Source organism: Elgaria multicarinata, chromosome 19 (genome assembly GCF_023053635.1).
Source record: "Elgaria multicarinata webbii isolate HBS135686 ecotype San Diego chromosome 19, rElgMul1.1.pri, whole genome shotgun sequence".
In the NCBI taxonomy this organism is placed as follows: domain Eukaryota; kingdom Metazoa; phylum Chordata; class Lepidosauria; order Squamata; family Anguidae; genus Elgaria; species Elgaria multicarinata.
This window is the reverse complement of record NC_086189.1, coordinates 5,271,431-5,290,781: the sequence shown is the minus strand read 5'-3', so window position 1 is coordinate 5,290,781 and position 19,351 is coordinate 5,271,431. Positions and strand designations below refer to the sequence as shown.

Sequence of the window (19,351 nt, the reverse complement as noted above, 5' to 3'; positions counted from 1 at the left end):
CGCCTCCGACTTAAGGGGAGGCGAAGCACCCCAATCCGCTTCTGCTTCTCCGGTCCGAGGAGAAGCGGAGCACAGCCCTAATTCTAAAGCATTTTTTAAAATGCCCATTATAATTCATGGCCAAGTTCTGACCAGAGCTTGGCATGTTCTGAGAGGTCCGTTTGGGCTAAAATCCTCTTCAGATAATCTTGGGAGCCAATGGCAGCCGGACATTTTCACCAGTACGTGAAGTACTTTGGCTGTGCCGCCCCAGGCTAAATCGGTCACCTGAAAACCAGCTCTAGATGCTGAACGCCTCATAAATTGTACAAACCTGGAGATTTGAGTCAAATTTAATTTTGAAAATTATTCATATTTAAAGGAGTGGCCTCCGAGTCACGCCCCCAAATTACTTTAGATTTCCAGTTCTGAGGGATGTGGGGAAACTCTTGCTAGTGAAATATCACTGAAGCAGAGATGAAACATACACATCTGAAAGTGAACCTCCAATACAAGCCACTTATGTCTATGATATTAACAAACAACCTTAAAGCATAATATTGCTGTTACAAGCAGGTGAGCTCTAGGAAGACGTCCAATATGAATTGGGGAAGGGGTGGATTCGGCATGGAGCAAAAACATGGCGTTTCCTTGTGCTGCTGCGGATCTGGGCCCAGGCCTGCTTAAAGGGCAATGACAAGGGAACTTGACAAGTTTCTTTCCCCGTTGGGCTGAGGAGGAGGCAGCCTGGACGTGGGTCCTCACCGGACTCTGCTTTGTCATCCCTCCCTTGCTGAAGGCCTTGGTGCCCGGACCTCCAGGGGCACTGGTGTCACTTGCCCCGCTGCATGGCTCTGGGGAAGGGACCCTTATTTCACCCAGCTTCACCCTCTCCAGCAGCCTCCATTTCTGGCCGAGGGTCTTCTGAAGCTGTGCAGGCCTCTCTCTCACAATGACTTCAGGGTATAAGTGATGGGGTGGGTCTTCCTGGGCACAGGCAGAGCGGGTGGCATCTGGCACTTCTCCAGCCGGCCTGTTTTCCACTCCTCTGTCCTCTGCTGGGATTGGGACGTCACACTGCTCCTGAGATGTCTCTGGATGATTGTGGTGTGGGTGAGCTCTCCCATCCCTATTTTAGATGCTGGTTCCTGGGAGGGGGGCTCCATTTGCTCCGGAATCCCGCCTCCATTCCCAGGAGGCAGGAGGTCTTCTCCAGGGGAGGGCTCATATGCCCCCTCCTGGAAAGACAGTTGGCATCCCTGTGGCAGAGGCAAGGCGGAGGGCACCTACTCAGCAGGTCCTGGTTTCTCCCAGTTCCCTGTCTCCTCATTTCCATGACAGACTCCTGTGCCTGTTGGTGTGGCTGGCGAGATGGGGGGAGCAGAGAGATCCTGGGGCTCTGGAGGGCTGCAGGAAGAACCTGTGAAGAGACAGAAGGACACAGAGATGGTCTGACATGTTCCCTGGCAAGACACCTCCCAACTGATCCTGGCCCCATCTCAGAAATTCAGCTCCAAGCCTCAGAAATCCAAGCCACAGACCAGGAGACCCCAAGACTTAGTGAGGCCGCCTGGCTGCTTCACTGGGGGTTTCCCCAAAAGCTCAGGCAAGAAAGGCTGTAGTGGGATGTGGGCATTTGGGCAGGGGCCCACGGTAAGAGAGCGTCCAAGAGTGCCAGGCATTGGTGAACAGCCTCTCATAGGAAACCGCGCATTTAAGATAGGAGGCACTCAGAAAGGCAAACAGAAGAGACGCCCACCTCCGAGAGAGCCCAGCTGAGACCAATGTCCCTGGGTGCTGGTGCTTCCACCAGGGTGGTGGGCTTCTGCCTCTGGGAGGGAGATGCTGGAGGAGACAGAGGGCTGCTCCTTCCTAGCAAGAGGCTCTTTCGTAGCAAGGGCCCGGCTGGCCCTCCAGGCCAACATCTTTGACTCCGTAGCCATCGGTTCTGTGGGAAGGGAAAAAGAAAGGAAGCGTTGGGAAGGTGGAAGTATGGGATGCTCTCCCCAGAGAGGCTCGCCTTGGGGGTCACTTTATTCTCTTTTCGGCGCCGGGTGAAGACCTTCTGATTGTCCCAGGTTTTTTACGCTTCTGGGTTTAAATATTTGAGCATTTGGTGCAGGGGATCAACTACACCACTTCTGATGATGCTCAGGCATGTGGTAGGCAGCCCCTTGGGTCCTCTTTCATAACCACCGGTGGTTACGAATGAGCACATTTGGCACGGAAGTTTCTTGCAAGGTCCGGTGCCTTGCTGTGAGCCCAACGATGAGGCTTTGCCCTGGTCAAAAATGGTTTCAGGTGAGGTGGCTGCCTATGAGCTAGCCTAGGGGTGCCCCCTACTAAGTCTCTAAGAATGGGTTCCCCTCCCAGGATGTATCCGGATCAGGGCCATGAAGAGGGGTTAACAACCCCTGTCCCAGGTAATCTCTGTATCTTACCAGAAGGGTCCAGAAGAAACCATCGACACAGGAAACGGCAAATAGTACTGGCAGCTCTAAGGGCATTTCACCCAATATCAGGTCCATGTCCACGTCCATGATATCTGCCAACTGTTCTGGGCCCAAGCCGGACTCTCTTCCTGATGTCACTCCCGCATCACAAAGGCCTTTTGCGAGCTGAGGGAAGCTGGCTTGACCTCACAATGGGGCAGGAACGCCTAGGCAACCAACTAGCCCTTCCTCACTACTCAGAGTAGGGGGGATGGACGTGAGACCTACACCCTACACTCAAAGGTGCACCCTTTCCTCCAGCTGGAGCTCAGACTGTTCAATCCCAGCTGGGCTTGTGCCTAGAAAACATCACGCAGATTAAGCTATTTCACTAGAACCCTTTTTCTCATTTCCGCCCTTTGAGCCAAGAAGGCTGCAGAAAGTGCCTCTCGCAATCCACGTCTGCTTGGCCGGAGGAGCGTGTGTTCCTTTGAGTCCAGGCAAGGGCTCTCAGGGTACGCCGAAAAGGAGGCCCCTCTACAGAATAGGCCCTGCCTTGTGCTTCCACAAATGAAGGCCTTTATTGCGCTGTGCAGGAGGAAAACAGGCAACGATCAAGCAGGACTCCCTGTCTTTTATTGGCACCTAACGGGCCTTGAATAAAATCCCACTGACCCACCAGTGCAGCAAAATGATTGTGGAGCTGCAGAACTCTCCCCCAGTTTACATTTACTGTGGGTTTGCCATGGAGGGCTTCTTAAAGGCCGAGGGAGGCTGCTTGGCCTGGGCCCAAGGGAAGGAGATTATTGCGGTTTTCATGTCCTTAGCTACACTTATGGAAAGGTGGGATCTTAATATGTGAAATCAAGAAGCTTTTTAGATGGTATTGTTTTAGTTCTTGTGGATTTTTCCGGGGCTGAATGATGTATGATGGTTTGGGATTTTTACTGGGATTGAAGCTTGTGGGTTTTGTAATGTTTAGGTTGTCTTATGTTTTAATTGTAATATTCTATTGGCATTTGTAATATACTGTACGAGGTTTGTAAGCTGTTTTAAGCCAACCCCAATTTTTATTAAATTAAAGCTTCTGTGGGGATGGTGGGGGTGGTTAAGGGTTCCAACGGGAAACCAGCAGGAAGCAATGAGGGCATTGGGAAGGGCCGTGTGCTGTGCCTGAGAATAGTTGTTTTTAAATGGATATTGTTGTTTTTATACTTTTGGTGGTTTTACATTTAGTATATCTGTTTTTAATGTTCTTTGTTTTTAACTTTTGTAAACCACCCAGAGAGCTTCGGCTATGGGGCGGTATAAAAATGCAATAAATAAACAAATAAAGACAGAGGGAAGGTTTGTGGGTGATCAAGAGAGGAGGAGTTTAGATGGATCCTGAAACAGAGTGAGGGTGGCTTTACACATTCTTGTATTGAGAAGGGAGGGGTGTGTGTGTGTGGACATATAATGGGTACACGGGATGTTTTCTTGTGTGTGGATGGATCTGGGGTGTGTGTGTGTTCCATTGATATTTTATGAATTTAAAATATTAATTTTAATATTTTTAAAATTAAAAATATTTTAATTTTTGTGAACCGCCCAGAGAGCTTCGGCTATTGGGCGGTATAAAAATGTAATAAATAAATAAATAAATAAATTATGAGGATATTGTATAACTTCAGATACGGGTTCTTTATTTCAGTGATTTTAACATCAACATATTATGTAGAACAAGTTTGGCTTAATTGTGAACTGTAGAATCAGACATGTGACCAAGGCCACGCCCCCTTGGGGGCGGTTATGTCAGGATGGCCACGCCTTCTCAAGGGCTGGGCATGTTGGGGTGGACACGCCTCCTTGAGGGCGGCCAGGTTGTCCTCCTTTTGGTTTCCCAAATATGGTCCCAAAAATTACTGCATGTAAACTGTTAATGGGATTTTCCAGTTCCTGGCCAGTTTGACTCTGGTGAGTTGAAAAATGAGGGCATCTTATTAATTTCTTTAAAATACTTATTTATCACCCGTGTTGTAGTTCCTTTTGTGTGTGTGTGTGTGTGTGTGTGTGTGATATTGGTAGTGTCTCTTTCACTTTACAAACAGTAAGGGTGTTTCCCTATTATATAATATAATATTAATTATATTTTTCTCCTGCCTTTTTTCCTCTTGCAAGGAATCCAAGGCAGCTTACGTGGTCCCAATGCTCCCCATTTTATCCTCACAACACCCCTGTGAGGTAGGTTAGGTCTGAGAGTCAGGGACTGGCCCAAAGTCAACTGGTTGGCTTCACAGCTGAGCGGGGACTTGAACTCAGATCTCCCGAGTCCCGAACCAACACCCTAACCACTACACAGATTCCTGTGTATGTATAATGTTTGTAAAGGCAGCAAGTATTACAAAGTTGGATACGTAGCCATGATGGCTGCATATTTCCTTCAGGGTCAGAAGAATTTTCTCTCTGAATACAAGTTACGGGGAACAAGAATGATCTCTGCTTGTGAGCTTCCATTGGGGCATCCATTTGGCCAGTGTGAACGGGATTGTGGTCTAGATGGACTGTTGGTCCAATCCAGCACGGAGGGTACAAGGTGCTGGTATAGAATATAACCGTAATGGTAAATGCTCAGGCCGCCGTGGCGAAGAAAGCGGTTTCAGAGCGTCTTTTCCCTCTTAACATCTGTCCTCCTTTCCTAGCCATGCAGGAAGTCCAACCTTCCCTTGCGAAATCTGTCCATCTCTTCTGTTCTGGAGACTGGGTCACGGAAAGAGGCCTGCCTGGCGTAGAACACCTGGATCCGTTGATTGAAAAAGCATCTCGCCAACCGCCGAATCCACCAGACAAGGGATTCTTAGGTATGCACTGGCAATGGAGAGCTCCTTTAGAGTTCTGACTGGTTCTGAACTCTGAATTCTGGAGTGGATTCACCGCCCCACTGACACCGGAGCCACCAGCCCCCCCCCCCCGCCCCCCGGGCAAATGGGGCATTTTTCTCGTGATTTGCGAATTGAAACAAAATTCTCATTGTATCCCTAGTTTGTGATCCCTAAACCCTTCTGCCCATCATAGATCCCATGGACCGGTCTCGTTTGTGCCCAGACCCCAAAACCATGAACTCCTCACTGCAGCCACTAACACAGACTGGGAATTCAAAGGTTTTTCTTGCCTCCTGAAGGAATCTCCCCACTCCATCACATGGGAAGGTCTACACTAGTGGTGGGCAAACAGATATTGTTGGACTACAACTCCCAGCATCCTTGAGCAGTGGTCCTATGGGCTGGGGCTGATGCGTGTAGGATTCCAAAAACATGTGGGTTCCAGGTTACCCATGACTGTTCTAGACCCTCTTTATTTATTCATTAAATTTATATACCGCCCCATAGCCGAAGCTCTCTGGGCGGTTTACAAAAGTTAAAACAGTGAACATTGAAAAGTATACAAATTTAAAACCATCAAAAGTATAAAAACTACAGTGTAAAACAGTATCCATTTTAAACAACGAAAGTTCTGGGGTCCATTAAAAACAAACAAACTTCGCATATGTTGTTAAATGCTGTTAAATGCCTGGGTGAAAAGAAAGGTCTTGACCGGGGGCTGAAAAGATAACAATGTCGGCGCCAGGTGAGTCTCATCGGGGAGATCATTCCATAATTGGGGGGCCACCAGGATCCCTTGACAACCAGGATCCCCGTTGTCTATCCTTCATTGCCTCCTCAGGCACATGGTGGCAGAAATGAAGTACCTGGGAGCTTTCTACACGGCTTATTTGCCCTGCGGTGGCTGCGTGGTGTTGCTGCATTGGTTATACAATGCAGCCACCAACTCTCAGCCATTGCAAGGCATTTCCCCAAAGCTGGGCATTTTAAAAGTCAGTGACTTACCCCAACTTTTCCCCTTGAAGCGAGGTCAACACAGTCCTTCTACCGCGTGACCTCACTCCAGCGTCGAGCTGGGGGTGTTATGGGGTGGATGGCGACCGCTGATGGCGACTCGCAGGGGGCAGGCCCGGTGAGCCAAATGGTCACCGGAAAGCCCATTCTCCCTTCTGCCATGGGGATTTCCCGCCCCCACCCCACAGCAGCGAAACCGCAGGGTTTTCGACAAAGCACGCCATGAAGGCAACCTCCAGGTTCTGTATTCGAGTTTAATTCGCAAAGCAACTTGGCTTGATTGGTATAATGCTGGGCAACTAGATTTTGGTGTTGCAGAATGCAAGCCCCCACCCCACCCCCGGATGTTGTTAAGGTAGCAACAAAAGTGACCCTGAAATCTCTCCCCATCCTTTCGCCTTCCAGATAAACTGTTTTACATCTACACGTCAGGCACAACGGGCTTGCCCAAGGCTGCGATCATCGTGCATTGCAGGTCGGTAAAACGACAGAGGGGTGCGCGTGCGTGTGGGCATGGTGACGAAAGGCAATCCGAAAGCTTTAGTTAGTGCCCGCAATGGCACTTTCATCCTACAAAAATGCTTTCTTGGACCATTAGGGGTGTTTTCGCTGTACACTCTGTTTTGTTTATCGTGTGCAATGGGTCAGTGGAAATATTTCGAAGAGAATCATAGAATCATAGAATTATAGAATGTGATTCTATGGAAGGGGCCTACAAGGCCATTGAGTCCAACCCCCTGCTCAATGCAGGAATCCACCCGAAAGCATCCCTGACAGATGGTTGTCCAGCTGCCTCTTGAAGGCCTCTAGTGTGGGAGAGCCCACCACCTCCCTAGGTAACTGGTTCCATTGTCGTCCTGCTCTAACAGTCAGGAAGTTTTTCCTGATGTCCAGCTGGAATCTGGCTTCCTTTAACTTGAGCCCGTTATTCCGTGTCCTGCACTCTGGGAGGATCGAGAAGAGATCCTTGCCGTCCTCTGTGTGACAACCTTTTAAGTATTTGAAGAGTGCTATCATGTCTCCCCTCAATCTTCTCTTCTCCAGGCTAAACAGGCCCAGTTCTTTCAGTCTCTCTTCATGGGCTTTGTTTCTAGACCCCTGATCATCCTGGTTGCCCTCCTCTGAACACGCTCCAGCTTGTCTGCATCCTTCTTGAATTGTGGAGCCCAGAACTGGACGCAATACTCTAGATGAGGCCTAACCAGGGCCGAATAGAGAGGAACCAGTACCTCACGTGATTTGGAAGCTACACTTCTATTAATGCAGCCCAAAATAGCATTTGCCTTTCTTGCAGCCATATCACACTGTTGGCTCATAATCAGGCCTGTCTGTCTGTCTGTCTCCTGCTGGGCTGCATCAGGCCTTGATCATTACGAGGTCCTTGTTTCTTCTCCAGGTATTTCCGCATGGCGACCCTGGTGTTTAACGGCTTCCGCATGACTCCCGACGATGTGGTCTACGACTGCCTCCCCTTGTACCACTCGGCAGGTAACGCGAGCGCACCGTGCATTATTTCTTTAGCTTTTCCCTTCCAAAAACCTCTTTGCAGACCTTACTGCATTGACTGAACGAAGTGGTCTAAGACCCGGCAATGGGACCCCCAGCAGAATGGCCGGAGAGATAAAACAGGAACCATTTGGGGATATTTATTTATTTAAAATATTTATATCCCGCCCTATATCACTAAGATCTCAGGGCGGCGTACAGATAAAAACGTACAGTATAAAACAATAAATATACACAGTTAAATATACACACTGTTAAATATACACACAGTTAAATATACACAATAAATATACACACTGGGATATGCTACCCCAGCCTTCACCAGCCTGGTGTCCTCCAGGTATTTTGTACCTTGACTCCCTTTAGCCCCAGCCAGCGTGGCCAATGGTCAGGAATGCTGGGAGTTGTAGTCCAAAACTTCTGGAGGCAACTAGGTTAGGGAAAGCTGCCCTGCACCATAAACGCAGGTATCTGGAGTCCCAAAAGGGGAATGCCTTCGACGTTCCTCCCGATTGCTTTTGGATAAGCTTTGCTTAAGCTTGAGGCTTCCACGTTTTTTCAAGGAGGTGCTGCTTTGGGTCCAGGCTCTGCCACTGAGGCCACTTGGGTTTTTTCTCGGGCCGTAGGACCCCCTCTCCTCTTTCCCCATTGGTCAAAGGGCGACACCGGACCTGGCTGATCCTCCCCTCACCACTTCCATCCACGTCATCCAAGCAAGGCCTCTTCAATCAGGCAGCAGGCAGGGAAATTTCTCCAGGTCCGCTTTGTCCTTGGACGGCGATGGCTCTCGATCTGACCGCTGAGAGAGTGCTTGGCGCTCGTCTCCCTGCTGCAAAACCTCCCGGCACAGGTCCGCATTACTCACATCCAGTTTCCCCTCCACCTCCTGTGCCCCAGGGCCTCTAGCCCACCACATTGCTCTGTCACAGAATCATAGAATTGCAGAGTTGGAAGGGTCCTACAAGGCCATCGAGTCCAACCCCCTGCTCAATGCAGGAATCCACCCTAAAGCATCCCTAACAGAGGGTTGTCCAGCTGCCTCTTGAAGGCCTCTAGTGTGGGAGAGCCCACAACCTCCCTAGATAACTGATTCCATTGTCGTACTGCTCTAACAGTCAGGAAGTTTTTCCTGATGTCCAGCTGGAATCTGGCTTCCTTTAACTTGAGCCCGTTATTCCGTGTCCTGCACTCTGAGAGGATCAAGAAGGGATCCTGGCCCTCCTCTGTTTTGTATTTGATAGCTCTGTTAGAATCATAGAATCTATGAATCATCGAATCTATTCTATGAATCATAGAATAGTAGAGTTGGAAGGGGCCTATTGAGTCCAACCCCCTGCTCAGTGCAGGAATCTACCCTAAATCATCCCTGACAGATAGTTGTCCAGCTGCCTCTTGAAGGCCTCTAGTGTGGGAGAGCCCACCACCTCCCCAGGTAACTGATTCCATTGTCGTACTGCTCTAACAGTCAGGACGTTTTTCCTGATGTCCAGCCGGAATCTGGCTTCCTGTAACTGGAGCCCATTATTCCGTGTCCTCTTGGGTTCCTCCCTTGCCATAGCTAATTGGCGAGCTGCTCCTGCATCCTCTTCTCCTGCGCCCTCTCTTCCCCGCCCTCTGCAGCCGCCTTAGAACTGACGACCAACAGGTCGCCTGACTCCTCACCCCTGGTGTCCTCTGTCCAAAGAATCCCACCTGCGGAGTCCGCAACGGACTGGCCCCACTCGCCTCTAAGTCTGTAGGTGTTCCCGCTGGGCGGCTCTCTGGCTTTCGAAAAGAAGCGATAAGCAATGGCAGGTGCCTATCTCTCCTTTTCGAAAGCTAGAGAGCCGCCCAGCGAAATCCAGCGACCTCCCCAGGGTTTCAGGGAAATTCATGGGACCCCAAGCTACACCAGTTTTCTCACCAGCCCAACCAGATGTCGGGATTCGCCCATCTCTAGGCTAAACAGGCAAGCACACACACACACACACACCTGGTCACAATCATCCGCAGTTTGGAGAGATGTACTGTATTTCTGTTAAAATTCTAATAAATATTTCTAAGTTGGTCTCCATACTGATAAATTAGCCCATGCAAATGTGATGCAATGTACTCTGCTGTGGCGATTCAAATGGGCCTTTGTGTAGTTTGGGCCGGAGCCAAAACAAGAAGTCCTAGAATTATCGAATAGTAGAGCTGGAAGGGGCCTATAAGGCCATCGAGTCCAACATTTGGTCCAACATAACCTTGCTGGACTTCACCGTGTTAGTCCTAGACAGGGCCAGCCCTGCCATAAGGCAGAAGGAGGTTATTGCATCAGGCAGCAGATGCTGGGAGGTGGCCACAAGGGTTTGGAGGAGAGAACTGGGGGCTACATAACCTGTCCCGTACCTGCCCCATACCTGTCCTGTACCTGTCCCCCGTACCTGTCCCGTACCTGAAGCCTGGGGCCTTCAAGTATGGTGGAGGATGCTGCCCCATCACCAGTATTGAGGAAAGATTCACCTGCTAGTCCAGTTGGCTTTTGAACATGGAAGGGAGGGGGTGTCACCTTGTCTTTGGCCTCAGGCGGCAAAGTGTTTTGGGACTGCTGTGGTCCTGAATCACGTTTTTTCTTCAATGATCCCGTTCAGACAACATGCTAAACCATGCTGCTTAACCACAAAATGGTTAACGGAACGTTTAACCATGGTGAACGGTGTCGTCTGACACACATTTTCCCTAACCACATTGGCCCCATTCAGACGACACGCTAAACCATGCTGCTGCACAGAGCGGTAAAGCAGCAGTTTCTGCAGCCGAAACTCTCCCCACGGCCTGAGTTCGATCCCAGCGGAAGCTGGTTTCAGGCAGCCGGCTCAGGTCAACTCAGCCTTCCATCCTCCCGAGGTCGGTAAAATGAGTACCCAGTTAGCTGGGGGGAAAGGGAATAACGGCCGGGGAAGGCAACGGCAAACCACCCCGCTATAAGGCCTGCCAAGAAAACGTCAGCGAAAGCTGGCGTCCCTCCAAGAGTCAGTAATGACTCAGTGCTTGCACGAGAGGTTCCTTTCCTTTCCTTCAGCATGGTTTAGCATGTTGTCTGAACGGGGCCTATGGCTCCGTTAGGCTCACTAAGGAAAACTTAACCACAAAAAGGTTAAAAGTGTTGTCTACAAGCGTTCCGCATGTGGTTAGCATTAACCTCAGCTGAGCGTGGTTAGGCTAACCACAAAGCCCAGAGTGTCGTCTGAACCAGGCCTTTGTCTTCCTTCCTAGGTAACATAGTTGGGATAGGACAATGCATCTTGCATGGAATGACCGTAGTTATCCGGAAGAAGTTCTCAGCTTCTCAGTTCTGGGAAGACTGTGTGAAGTACAACTGTACGGTGAGGCTGGGGTGAGACCCAATGTGAGTGGAGGGGTGGGCTGGGAAATTGATGTCAGTGTTTATTTGGGTCAAGGGTGGACAAGACCTCAGGCTTGTGGGATCTGCATTGGGGTTTTTCCCTCACTAGTGGCTGAGGGCGGTGCAAAATGGTGGATCAGGGGGCGGAGTCAATCACCCACTGCACTCCCATGAGCCGTACACTGGGATGACTTGCATATCACTCCCGCTAATGGTGAACTTGGGTGGTGAGTGCCGACAGCTATGTAGCAAAACCGGGGCCACTGAGAAATAAGTTACCAGGATGCTGGAGGGAATCCCAAGAATTGCAGAAGTACACAAAGGTTTTAAACAAACAAAAGCTGGACAGTCTGGTGTGACTTAACAGCGGAGTTGCCTTAGATAGAGAAAGCGTGGCAACACAGCATTCAGTAATGGAGACAATAAACACAGGCTCGAGCCAGTTTAGAACAAGTTCAAATCAACACTTATTCACATTGTCAGAGAAGGCTATCTAACAATGTTTTTACTGCATGTACCCCCTAAAGCTGGGTGCGTGAATGTAAGTAAGCGAAGGCATGGGATACGGTTCCTTGGCGAGACCACATGGTGCTTGTTTGCAGAGGTAGGAGGAAGAAGGAGGAAGAAGGAAGGGAGGGAGCAGGAAAAAGGAACTGATCAAGTTACAGCACAACAAGGGGAATGAACAAGACAAGAGTCTGTTGATGCAAGAAATTTTCTATCGCCCCCTAATGCCTTTATTTATTTATTTATTTATTTATATAGCACCATCAATGTACATGGTGCTGTACAGAGTAAAACAGTAAATAGCAAGACCCTACCGCATAGGCTTAAATTCTAATAAAATCATAGTAAAGCAATAAGGAGGGGAAGAGAATGCAAACAGGCACTGGGTAGGGTAAACAGGCACAGGGTAGGGTAAACTAACAGTATAGAGTCCAAACAACATCAGGTATTAAAAGCTTTAGGAAAAAGAAAAGAAATTCAAAGGCAACCCCAAAACAATGAAAAACAGAGCAGCCGACGTTAGGTCAGTGTCAAGCGAGATTAAAGTATGATGTAAAACAAGGGTCAGGCTAATTTTAAAAACAAGCGATCAGTTCCGACCTCGGCAAGAGCGACTTGTCTCTTCTCCAGCAGTCTGCTAGGCAGGGAGGAAGAGGAATTTGAAGAGCTAGAGCAGCCTTCCTCAACCTGGGGCGCTCCAGATGTGTTGGACTACAACTCCCAGAATGCCCCAGCCTGGCTGGGGCATTCTGGGAGATGCAGTCCAACACATCTGGAGCGCCCCAGGTTGAGGAAGGCTGAGCTAGAGGGTGGCGGAAAGAGAGAGGGTGTTTCCAGACAAGGTTTTCACCCTGCAATTGCCCTGCATCAAGCACAGAATTTTTCAGGGAGTGGCCCAGATATCGTCTTCTTCCATTCGTGACCCTCCTGTGTTATTCTGTCCGTTCTCCGAGATTATGGGTTAAGTGTGGGTTGGTGTTGAATCACGGGTTGTCGTTGAATTGCGGCTTGTTGTTGAAACGTAGGTTGTCACGATGTGCACACCCTGCACTATGGTTTAACTCTAGGTTGTTAGCCACAAACAACGCAGGAATAGAAGACCCATGGTTTGTTGTTGGGTTATGAACTCTGGATTGTTCATGGTTAACAAACCAGAGTTAAACCAGAGTACAGGGTTCATACCTAATGACAACCCATGATTCTACAACAGCCCACGATTCAGCAACTACTCAACCTGTACTCTGGGTTGTCGTTACGTGCAAACCAGCTCAATGACTTGTGATTGGTAGCCCTCAGAACCCTTTGTCCAGAAGTACCCAATGAGAAAAGGCGGTGGCCTGCACACTTTTGGCTTTGCCCCTCCCCCACTCACTGACGTGTCGCTCAACTTTAGTAAGCAGTCTTTGATAGATTTCCCACTATATAGAACAAAGTTTCCCTGCTCTGATTTAAAACCTTCCATAAGCCTTGAACTCAGCTTTCATATTCACCTGCTCAGATCTTCAGCTCAGCTTCAGAGGGGTTGGCCCACCTTTAAAACTAATAAGGTTAGCGGAGCATGAAAAGGTCCTTTTTGCTGGTGGCCCCATATTTATGAAACTCTCCCAAGGGATAAACGTTTGGCTCCATCGATGCAGGCTTTTAATCAGGCCTTAAAAAAACCTGTCCGAGTTGCTTTTAGCGGGGACACTGAGCTGAATGTTTAACTATTTTATGATCCATGTTGCTGCTGGCTTGTGATGGTTCCAATCACTTTTATATGAACATGTTGTCGGCTTCTTTTCAACCGCTGTTTTAAACTATCGTATTTTATTAGAATATGATCTTGGTAGTTTTCTAATTCCAGAACCAGGGAGCCAAAACTGAAGGCCCTGATCTGGGTCATCTCTAATGTAGGGTGACCATATGAAAAGGAGGACAGGGCTCCTGTATCTTTAACAGTTGTATTGAAAGGGGAATTTCAGCAGGTGTCATTTGTATATATGGGGAACCTGGTGAAATTCCCTCTTCATCACAACAGTTAAAGCTGCAGGAGCTATACTAGAGTGACCAGATTTAAAAGAGGGCAGGGCACCTGCAGCTTTAACTGTTGTGATGAAGAGGAAATTTCACTAGGTTCCCCATATATACAAATAACACCTGCTGAAATTCCTTTTTCAATACAACTGTTAAAGATCCAGGAGCCCTGTCCTCCTTTTCATATGGTCACCCTACTCTAATGGTAGGGCCTCTGAGGGTGCCTAATATCTGGGGAGGTTATTGTCCTGACAATAAAGTGATCAGCTCCTGCTGCGTTCTTTTCATGGGCTTCACCCTACCTCAGCTTCAGGGCCACTCATGTTTGGTGGGTCTGAAAAGGTTGGCATTGAAAAGAGCTTTCCAGTCTTTTATTCTTATCCAAGGAAGAAAGCAAGTATCATTACCCCCTGATGGACAGATGTCGGGGAGCCTTCCAAGGCAAGTGCCCCGGTGACTGGCTAAGGGGCTGTATAAACTATAACCCAGCATATGTACTTTGGTGTAATGCATTCTCTAGTGTGGGTAGACTTTCATCTTGTAGGAATGACTTTGTTTTTATTAGAACCCCAAGATCTGCCTGGTGCAAAAGACAGGAAAAAAAGAATGCCGGGGGTCATACAACTCCATGTAATGATTTGCTTATCAAGAATATAAGAAAACTGTGAGATCACCTGATGGATTGCTTCCTTGCTGTCTGCTGAATCTTTAGCTGGGGTCAAGAAAGAATTGCCCTCGGAGGGCCTAGACCGACAATTAGCGATAACTCTTAGAATAATAATTATTAATAATAATATATTTATTTCTTACCCGCCTCTCCCTTTGGATCGAGGCGGGGAACAACATTAGAACAGGAATCAATACATTTATTTATTTATTTATTACATTTTTATACTGCCCAATAGCTGGAGCTCTCTGGGCAGTTCACAAAAATTATAAACATTCAAAGTATAAAACAACAGTATAAAACCATAATATAAAATACAATATAAAAGCTCAACCAGATAAAAACAGCAGCAAATGCAAAATTACAATTTTAAAACACCAAGTAAAAATCTTTAAAATCTTTAAAATTCTTGATTTTACATTGATCTGGGTAGGCCTGCCGGAAAAGGCTAGTCTTTAAAGCTGCCTTAAAATCACACAGAGAGTTAATTTTACGAATCTCCTCCGGCAGGCCTTTCCACAATCGGGGCGACAGAAGAAAAGGTCCTCTGGGAAACTGATGTCAGCCTAGTTTTAGCTGACTGAAGTAAGTTCACCCCAGAGGACCTGAGTGTGCGGGGTGGACTGTATGGGAGAAGGCGATCCCGCAGGTAACCTAGACCCAAACCATTTAGGGCTTTAAAGGTAATGACCAACACTTTGTACTTTGCCTGGAAACTAATTGGCAGCCAGTGGAGTGATTTTAATGTTGGGGTAATATGCTCACCCCTAGATGTACCGGTGACCAACTTGGCTGCCATATTTTGAACTAGTTGAAGTTTCCGAACTAGGTACAATGGTAGCCCTATGTAGAGCACATTTGTCCGACTCTAGGAAGGGGTGCAGCTGGCGTATCAGCCGAAGCTGATATTAGGCATGTCTTTCCATCGCATCTATCTGGGCTGTCATTTGGAGCGACTGTGAACACAGTCTTTCAGGGGGACTGTAGCCCCATCCAGAAATTGGTTGACACACCTCCAAACCTAGGTCAGAGCCCTTGACAGCCAGCACCTCTGTTTTGGCTGGATTCAGCTTCAGTTTGTTTTTCCTCATCCAGCCCATTACTGCCTCCAAGCATTCATTCAGAGGAGACCCACTATCCCTAGCTGATGCTGTTATTGAAGGCTTAGATATACATATAATTAATGTATATCTACACCCCCACGGCTATCACTCACATACAGCGACATTAGAGACTGTACATCTGGTGAAGTTTATAACTAGGACGAAACGGGTCATATACTGGATTCCTGTAAACAAAACAATGCAGTCTGTTGTAATTTAATATAACAACGCAGTTTGTTGTAACAACTTTGTCTGGCAAACGTCCACATTAAACTGTATTTATTTATTTATTTATTTATTTATTTATTTATTACATTTCTATACCACCCAATAGCCGGAGCTCTCTGGGCGGTTCACAAAAATTAAAACCATTCAAAGTATAAAACAACAGTATAAAACCATAATGTAAAAGCTCAACCAGATAAAAACAGCAGCAATGCAAAGTTACAAATTTAAAACACCAAGTTAAAACGTAGCTCGTTACAATAATATATTCTGTTGGACACAACGTTGCTTGTGGAAATAATTTTGTCTGTTAGACACAATACCCTGATTGTAACTGTTTATGAAGGACAACGATATTGCTTTGACCAGATTTGGAGCTTTAGACTTGTTTAAAATTTAAAACTGTTGCTAAACTATATTCAGTTATCTTACATTCTTGATAAGCAAATCATTACACACAGTTGTATGCAGCCTGGTATTCTTTTTTTTCCCTGTTACTATCAACTGCAGTCTCTTGTTTGTCAGTACAAAACGCATCCACTAAGAATGAAAGAGTTTTGAGCCCTGGAATTTGAAAGGAGTGCAGAGTACAAATGCATTACGGACAGGGAACTTCCAACCTGCAACCCTTGGAGAAGGAGAGCGGTTCTGTTGTTTCAAAAGACAGAAGAGTCTACAGGTCCAAACGTAGATGCCAACAGCTGTGTCCTCCCGTCCTTTCCCTGACTCATCCTCTCCCTCCCTTTTCCACCTCCTTCAGGTTGTGCAGTACATCGGGGAGATTTGCCGGTATCTCTTGAACCAGCCATTACGGGAGGTGGAACGGAAGCACCGGGTACGGATGGCCTTGGGCAATGGCCTGCGAGCCTCCATTTGGAAGGAGTTCATGGAACGCTTTGGCATCCCCCAGATTGCCGAATTTTACGGCGCCACGGAATGCAACTGCAGCGTGGGCAACTTTGACAACAAGGTAGGAGCTGGCTTGTGGTCAGTGTCGAAGTCGACAGTCAGTCAAGGTATCACCACCACTAGGTCCTGTCTTATGGTCCCTTGGGGCTCACAGAGGAAGCTGGTAGCATCTGATAGAAGTTCAAACAAGGCAAGAAGCATATAGGGCCTTGGATAGCTCTAAGTAGGTACTGCTGGCAAGAACTCTCTCCCATTTCAATAGGAGGATGTTGTCGCAGCAGGGAACTAAAGCCAACTCAACTTTTATGGAGGTTGACTAGACCTAATTGGACATTTTAAGAGCCCTTGCCCGATTTTGAGATTTCTGCAAGGCTGGGCAGATGGAATTTCTGCTGGGGATTCATTCTCTGAGCTGGAGGATGATGGGAGAGCCGTGTCCTCTGATTGGGAAGGCCCTGAGTAAAGCACTGATGGTCCTGCCCCCAAGGAAGCATCCTGTGCCTCATCCTCATCAGAATCCTCTGCTGCACAAGGGAAGCTCCAAGGGCTGGAGGGATCATGATATCCTACAGCTCTTTCCCATATCCTTTGTTCATTCATGAAGGCTTTCCCTCTCTTTAAAGGTCTCCTTCTGATGGGGATGGTCACCACTCAACCGACCCATTTGTGATTCAGAGCGTTGCACTATTTGCAGCGAAAGCTAATAGATGTAGAGCAGAAGTTTTTGGATATTATTGGTGTGAGGTGTTATAAAGATTCAGAGATATAAATGAATTGCGATTGAGAAGTAATTAAAGGTTTCTGTATGTCTGCTGTTCACCCATTTTACCATCAATTCAGTAATGGATGTTTTGTATTTGATAACTCTGTTAGAATCATAGAATCTATGAATCATAGAATAGTAGAGTTGGAAGGGGCCTCTAAGGCCATTGAGTCCAACCCCCTGCTCAATGCAGGAATCCACTTTACAGCATCCCTGACTGATGGCTGTCCAGCTGCCTCTTGAAGGCCTCTAGTGTGGGGGAGCCCACAACCTCCCTAGGTCACTGGTTCCATTGTCGTACTGCTCTAACAGTCAGGAAGTTTTTCCTGATGTCCAGCCGGAACCTGGCTTCCTGTCACTTCAGCCTGTTATTCCGTGTCCTGCACTCTGGGATGATCAAGAAGAGATCCTGGCCCTCCTCTGTGTGACAAACTTTTAAGTATTTGAAGAGTGATATGTCTCACCTCAATCTCCACTTCTCCAGGCTAAACATGCCCAGTTGTTTCAGTCTCTCCTCATAGGGCTTTGTTTCCAGACCCCTGATCATCCTGTTGTTTTAACCGTATGTAGTTTTGTATAATAGTATAGTAAAAATTAAAGTTTGTATGTGTTGCAGTGATCTGTGGATTGTGCAATAAATGTTTTGTACAGGTATGTGTGTGTGTGGGGGAAGAGAGTAGATGGAATAGCTCACCCTTGATGGTCGGCGTCTCTCCCCTTGAAGCAGGGCCTCCCAAACGGCAGCTCCAGCCTTCATTACCTACTGTATTTTTTGTATTGTAAATTGCTGACCTCTCCTCCACAGTTCGGATCTTGTGGCTTCAACAGCAGACTTTTCCCCAACATTTACCCCATCAACCTAGTCCGAGTGAACGAGGACACGATGGAGCTCGTCCGGGGACCAGATGGACTCTGCATTCGCAGCAAAGCAGGTGAGTCAACACAGAGAGCGGTTGGGCGATCCTAGAACAAGAGTGTGACAAACGGGAGGCTGCACCGGTAGCCCTGCGAGGTAGGACAGGCAGCCTCTGTCTCTATTGCTCTCCTTGCACATTGGTTTATTATTTCTTGAATAGATTTGTGTACCGCCTGGCATGTTTAAAAATATCTCTAACTCTGATCTCTGGTTTGTTGTCCTTATACCGGCAAAAGGAGGATCCTTTCTGCAAAAGCAGCAAATAAATGGAACTGATTTTGCATACGCTAGCAGGTGAATTATTATTTGATGCCTCTGCAGCCGTTCCCCTCATCTCAGTTCAATGCTTTAGTGCACAGTGAGGGAATACCTTGGAGCAGCCTTCTCCAACAGAAGGCGCTGGCTGGGGCGGATGGGAGATGTAGTCTGACAGCATCTGAAGGACATCAAGTTGGGGAAAGCTGTCTAGGAGAAAAGTAAAGTTGGCTAATTATTTATTTTATTTTATTTATTACATTTCTATACCGCCCAATAGCCAGAGCTCTCTGGGCGGTTCATTCTGGACTAAGAATGATCTATGATATTGCAAACCTATCCAGCTGTTGCTTACCTGTTTGCCCAGGTGGAGAGTCAGTCCATGATAGCATTAATGTGCCACTTAGGCCACAGCTAGACCTAAGGTTTTTCCTGGGATCATCCAGGGTTCGCCCCTGCCTGAGCACTGGATCCCCTGTGTGTCACCTAGATGAACAGGTTTGACCCCTGGACGATCCAGGGATAAACCTTAGGTCTAGCTATGGCCTTAGTTACCTGCCCCTTCCTGTGTTTCTGATACAAGCCCCACCTGTTCGGTAAGAACGTAAGGAGAGCCATACAGGGTCCGATCACGGGTCCATCTAGTCCAGCATTCTGTTCACATACTGGCCCACCAGCTGCTCACAAGCAGGACCTGAGTGTATCAACACCCTCCCGCCCATGTTCCCCAGCCTCTGGAGCACATAGACATACTGCTTCTGATACTGGAGGTAGCACATAGCTGTCAGGACTAGTAGCCATTGATAGCCTCCTCCTCCATGAATTTGCCCA

General features: G+C 47.7%; 1 protein-coding gene across 1 annotated transcript in view; it reads left to right on the top strand.

Moving 5' to 3' along the window:
• The window catches only part of SLC27A4 (solute carrier family 27 member 4), a 56,959-nt gene that overhangs the window by 25,191 nt on the left and 12,417 nt on the right, over positions 1-19,351 (top strand). The window contains exons 5-10 of the mRNA XM_063144465.1: positions 5,093-5,251; positions 6,692-6,761; positions 7,683-7,774; positions 11,030-11,139; positions 16,438-16,647; positions 18,155-18,281. Of these exons, the coding sequence (XP_063000535.1) occupies positions 5,093-5,251; positions 6,692-6,761; positions 7,683-7,774; positions 11,030-11,139; positions 16,438-16,647; positions 18,155-18,281 (768 nt within the window). The remainder of the gene's footprint in view (positions 1-5,092; positions 5,252-6,691; positions 6,762-7,682; positions 7,775-11,029; positions 11,140-16,437; positions 16,648-18,154; positions 18,282-19,351) is intronic.